The sequence below is a fragment of the Pleurodeles waltl genome, chromosome 8 (genome assembly GCF_031143425.1).
Source record: "Pleurodeles waltl isolate 20211129_DDA chromosome 8, aPleWal1.hap1.20221129, whole genome shotgun sequence".
NCBI lineage: Eukaryota > Metazoa > Chordata > Amphibia > Caudata > Salamandridae > Pleurodeles > Pleurodeles waltl.
Genome location: NC_090447.1, coordinates 849,663,200 through 849,668,479, shown reverse-complemented (window position 1 = coordinate 849,668,479; position 5,280 = coordinate 849,663,200). Strand labels below are relative to the sequence as shown.

Genomic DNA, 5,280 nt, shown 5'->3' with positions numbered 1-5,280 from the left:
ACCGGGTCGCTGGTGAGTGTGAAAAAATACACTACTACGACTTCACCAGTCTGTATCCATTTGTGAACAAGGTGAAGTTGTACCCGTTGGGGCATCCTAGGATCATATCACTAAACAAGTACTTTGGGCACCCTAAGTGTCAAATCCACCGTCTGCAGAAGCTTTACATCCCGGTGTTTCTGTACAGAGTCGACGGCAAGCTAATGTTCCCCCTATGTCGAACATGCGCTGAAAGTAAACAGACTAACGAGTGTAGACATAGTGATGAGCAAAGGCTGCTGGAGGGGACGTGGTGTACCATTGAGGTGCAGACGGCCCTCGAGAAAGGGTACCGCCTTGGTAAAATACTGGAAATTTGTCACTTTCCACACACCACAACCCGACTTTTCTGAGTACATCAACTTGTTTCTCAGAAACAAACAGGAGGCATCGGGGTATCCCGACTGGTGTGTCGATGAGCCCTCAAAGCAAAAGTACATCGATGATTGCCAAGCTCACGAGGATATTACTCTGAGACCTACGTTCATTTAGATTAACCCCGACAGACGGCAGTTAGCTAAGCTCTGTCTCAATTCCTTATGGGGAAAATTTGCACTGCGTACCAATTTGTCAAACATGTCCATCGTCACAGATCCAGACAATCTTTTTAAGTATATATTTCCTCCGTCTTACGACGTGTCCAGTTGTGAATTTATCGACGATGAGACGGCCGTTCTATGTTATAAATACGCCAAAGAGTACCCCACAACGTGTAACAATATAAACATCTTCGTAGCGTGAATCACAATCACTCACGCTTGTCTAGAGCTTTATAGGTTGTTGGATAAGCCTCAGGATCGATGTTGGTACCACAACACTGACTCTGTTATTTTTGTGAGTAAAGATGGTGATGAAGATCCTCCGCTGGGTGATCATCTAGGGGATTTGACCACCAAGCTAGAAAAAGGATGAGTACATACTCAAATACACTTTCTCAAGACCCAAGACCTATAGTTACAAAACCTCTCACAACAGGGTTTGCATGAAAGTCAAAGGTATCACTTTAAATGTCAGCAATATGGTTAAAATAAATTTTGTCAGTCTGAAGAGTCTGGTGCACGAGTACTATGCGTCGAACGATCACAAAAATAGCAAGGCAATAGTCGTAAACCCTCCTAACATTGTCAGGTCCAAAAAATAGGTGGGAAATTACAACACAGTCGTAAAAAACACTGCGCGTAGTGTTTGATAAACGGGTCCTCACCGAGGACTACAAAACACTACTGTACGGTTATTAAAAAGACATTAGAGTGGTGAACCACAACTGCTATGGACACCAGGCTGCAACACCCATTCTCCTGCGTTTTAGCAGGTCCCTCAAATAGTGGAAAATGTTATTTTATACAGAAACTGTTAGAAAACGCTCCTGGTGTTTTATCTCAGATCCCTAACAACATTGTATGGCTTGATTCTGGCTGGCAAGATCTTTACACAGAACTCTCTGTGAAGTTCCCACACATCCGATTTATAGAAGGTATCCCCAGTAATCTCAACGACGACGACTTGTTGCCTAAACACCTTGTAAACATTTTCGTTGTGGATGATCTCATGCATGGAGGCGGGGACCACCCCGAAAACCGAGAGGGCTTTTACTCAATATTCACATCATCGTAATCTGACCATATGCTACATTGTGCAGAACTTGTTTTACAAGGGTAAGAGCAGCCAGTCTATAACTCTCAACACCTCATACCTGGTCTTATTTAAAACTCCTCATAACAAGCTTCAAATATCAATTATAGCTAAACAGATGTACCCCGGAAACACGCAGTTTTTCATGGAAGTGTTTAACAATGCCACAGCAAACACCCAAGGCTTCTTACTGGTAGATTTAAAACCCAATACACTAGAAGACTACAGACTACGCTCTGGTATTTTCCCCCCTGACTTCCCCGTCACTCACACGCCTACAACAGTCCTCAAAGACTCCAAAAAGACCCCTTAAAAAGACTTTTATAACATTTACACTCTAAACCTTGTAATAGAAGGTCACCACCATGTCTGCGCAGCTATGGCGCAATTTAGGCCTCCTAAAAATGCTGGTCACAGCCAGCCCCCTGAAAAGAAAAGGCTATCCTGTGCGCTGCTTCAGACGATTCAGTGGCGGCCATTTCAGAAATATCCCTAAACACCCTAAAAGGTAACATCCCGATATCAACGAGCCAGTTCCGCGTTCTGAAGAAGAAGTGCCACATTATTAATAAGCTCAGCAATAAAAGGGCGTCGGAAACTGGTCAAACAGTCTGGAGGTTTTATAGGGGCGCTGCTGGGTATAGCTATACCCCTAATTACAGGTCTCCTGTCGAGGACTCGATGGAGCACTCCCCAAAAATGTACCATGTGCCACGCCATCAGCTGGAACAGTTGGGCCCTTCTACCGCCGATGTTTGGGACATACACAGAAACGAGACACAGCGTCTCGATGCTGAGATCAAAGCCACTTTAAACCGAACCGATTTAAAACCACATGACAAAGCTGGGCTTTACTCAGGAGCCCTTCAAAACTTTTTAAAGTATTACAAACAACTAGCATCTGAAAAAAACACAGACACAGAACAGCCGACAGCAGACCCCGTAGCGCCTCAAGACCCTGTCCCCCTGGTTCCCGCGGATGCTGCTGACGAAGACCTTTTAAAAAATATAAGTCAGAGGTATAGAGGGGCTGTGCAAATGCTGCTCGGTAAAATGACTGCTACTAAAGATCTGACCTCTTGGAACGCCCGGGGTGAATTTGTTTACAAAAGACAACCGATTGCTGGGTCACACATGTACGATCTGGTCAAAGGTCTCATGCACAGTAAAACACTAACGACACAAAACACTCCTAGAGGCTGGGAGCAATTCCTAAGTGAGGCTGCGGAACTCAACATTCCCTCCACGATCGTCGGTAATGCCAGCCACAGGCGGAGGCCTGAAAGTTTGAAGGATCCAACCCCTCGTGTTTTTACCATGAGTCCCATCGTGCCGAAGTCGCCTTTCTTTCCTCAGCTAACACCTTCTAGGAGCAGCTACGCTCTATCTATGGAACCTAAAAAGAGACTGTTAAAATAAACACATGGTTATTGCTCTAATGTAATCACGAAATTTAAACCGTGGTACAGTTTTGTTAAAAAGGTTCATGTCTTGAAAGATTTTTGCTTCATTTATTTCTTTACCCTTGTAAATGTTTGTGGTGTAAACTGTTTGTAATAAACACTTTTAACTTTTCAACAGTAGTCTGACATCTTTTTTAAAATGGTTTTAAAATGTGTGGTGGGTGAATAAAATGCATAGTCTGAATTCATGTTTAAGATATTTTTATTTTAGACAGTCATCAGTACAAATAGAGGCGTTACAAGGCCTTACACTTTTGACAAACACCGTATTCTGTTTTAACAATGCTCAACATGGGCTTAGTGTTTTCATTCACATATTTCATAACAATACCATTGTTGTTTACTAGATCGGCGGAATGCAGATTTAAAACATTCCTAAACGTCATAGGCTCAGACATTTTACTAATAAAATATATACAATGTTCCCCACATGTGATGGCTAGAGAATCCTGTACACGCAGCTTGTTATACTCAACCACGGGCAATGCTTTTTTTACATATTTGAATAACGGTTTTGTATAAATGTTATATTCGGGGAACTCCGCTAAACTGTCAAACACTATAACCTTGTCTACATCCAGAAACATGGCTACCCAATGTGTACCACCCTTGCAATGCGGGTCGGTGTTAAGGACTAGGGTGTGGGGTCTTTTTGGGCCTATCTGTTCAGGTAGCCCATCACTAGAAAATACACCTAAAAAGTATTTCTTAGCGTATTTATGTCTACTTAAGAAGTCACATATCTCCGCAGTGTCCATTTTACAATCTGTTAATGATAGTCAAACATAAGCATTGACCTGGATAACGCTATTGTATACCAAAAATACAACCATATTCATGTTGGTAGCCACGCCTGTGTAAAGCGTATTTCAGCTTTTAGATTTCAGTTTTTCATTAAGTTGTAGTGGTCACCGTCTTCCATGTCCGGAGTCAGGTCAAACACAAACAACGTGTAGCCGGCCCTATACCACTCTCTTGAAACAACAACTCCTGAGTCTCGCAGATGTTTCCCTGTTAATGAGACCAGACCAAGATATTCTCTGACAAAATTGGCTATTCCAAAACTCGGAGTGTACGGTTTTGCGGGGATAACAGTTCCCTCGTGGACCAAAGCAGCGTAGTTGATGTCATAGTGTTTGAAGTTGAAAGGGTTAAAGGTATAGAGTCCGCTAAAAGCTGTATTATCCACAAACCCTATGATGATGAGTTTCGGTAGTTGCCCCAGAAATAGATTCTGCTGCTGCCTTAATCTAGTACTGGCTGGCATGCTGAATAGCTTCAGAGCCACTCTTTCAATGGCGTACTTGGCGATCAATAGTTGTAAAGCTTCAGCATGGGCCAGTCTGCTGCTCGGTGACACTTTCACTCTCTTTACAAACAGGCTCGCGGACAATATAACAAGTTTAAACTGCTCTGCATCGCCGCTGATGAGACAGAACGCGTCCTTTTTGCGGTTGAGTTTGACCTTAAGATCTATACCTTTGACTATAAGCTTATCTTGGAAGAAAAGGTCTGAATGTATGCGCCCCAGGAGGTCAAACTGCCTACTGCTGGCATCGAAGCTGGCTCTTTTTTTAAAACCATTGTTGCCACCGTCCAACGGCGTGCCCTCAATTTGTGCTTCAGCATCTTTGTAGAAAAGTCCCGCAGAAAGCTTTGTGTCCAGGGCTTCACGACTGTAATTTAGAATACTCTCGAAGCAGGCCCTGTAGGCGTACATGTTATCACTCTGCATGACGAGTCACCACTGTAGCATCCGCCTCGATGTTGGCACCATTCGCTTTGGTTATTTTGCAGACGAGGTGTGGCACAGTGTTGTTGAGATCCAAACACATATGCGTGGACCCCGACACATAAAACTCCATTGGCGCCAGAGGCGTCAAAGCAGCTAGAGGCGATACTTCCATGAAAAAACTGTTCTTGGTGCTGGTCTGTGTGGGTTTAAGAGAAAACAAATCTAGCTCAGATTTGGCGCATTCACCCAAGGCACAGTGTACAAAGGCCATGATAGCTGATTTAAAAAATATCCGCACTAGAGTGTGTTCTCTTCTTCTTGGAAGATCTCTTCTGTCTTACGACTCTTCTTTTGTGTGGGCCTTTTGAGGAAGTCCTCCATTTTTTTATAGGGCATTGGCGGGCCCCTACA

At 43.5% G+C, this 5,280-nt stretch overlaps 1 protein-coding gene across 1 annotated transcript; it reads right to left on the bottom strand.

Annotated features, from left to right (window-relative positions):
• Positions 1–4,017: 4,017 nt before the first annotated feature.
• Positions 4,018–4,854, bottom strand: LOC138249563 (uncharacterized protein F54H12.2-like). Its single transcript, XM_069203509.1, has one exon. The coding sequence runs from the start codon at positions 4,852–4,854 to the stop codon at positions 4,018–4,020; it is 837 nt and encodes a 278-aa protein (XP_069059610.1).
• Positions 4,855–5,280: the final 426 nt, after the last annotated feature.

Excerpts from the sequence above, each read along its gene's own strand:
- LOC138249563 (XM_069203509.1), bottom strand. The coding sequence starts at position 4,854 with ATGTACGCCTACAGGGCCTGCTTCGAGAGTATTCTAAATTACAGTCGT.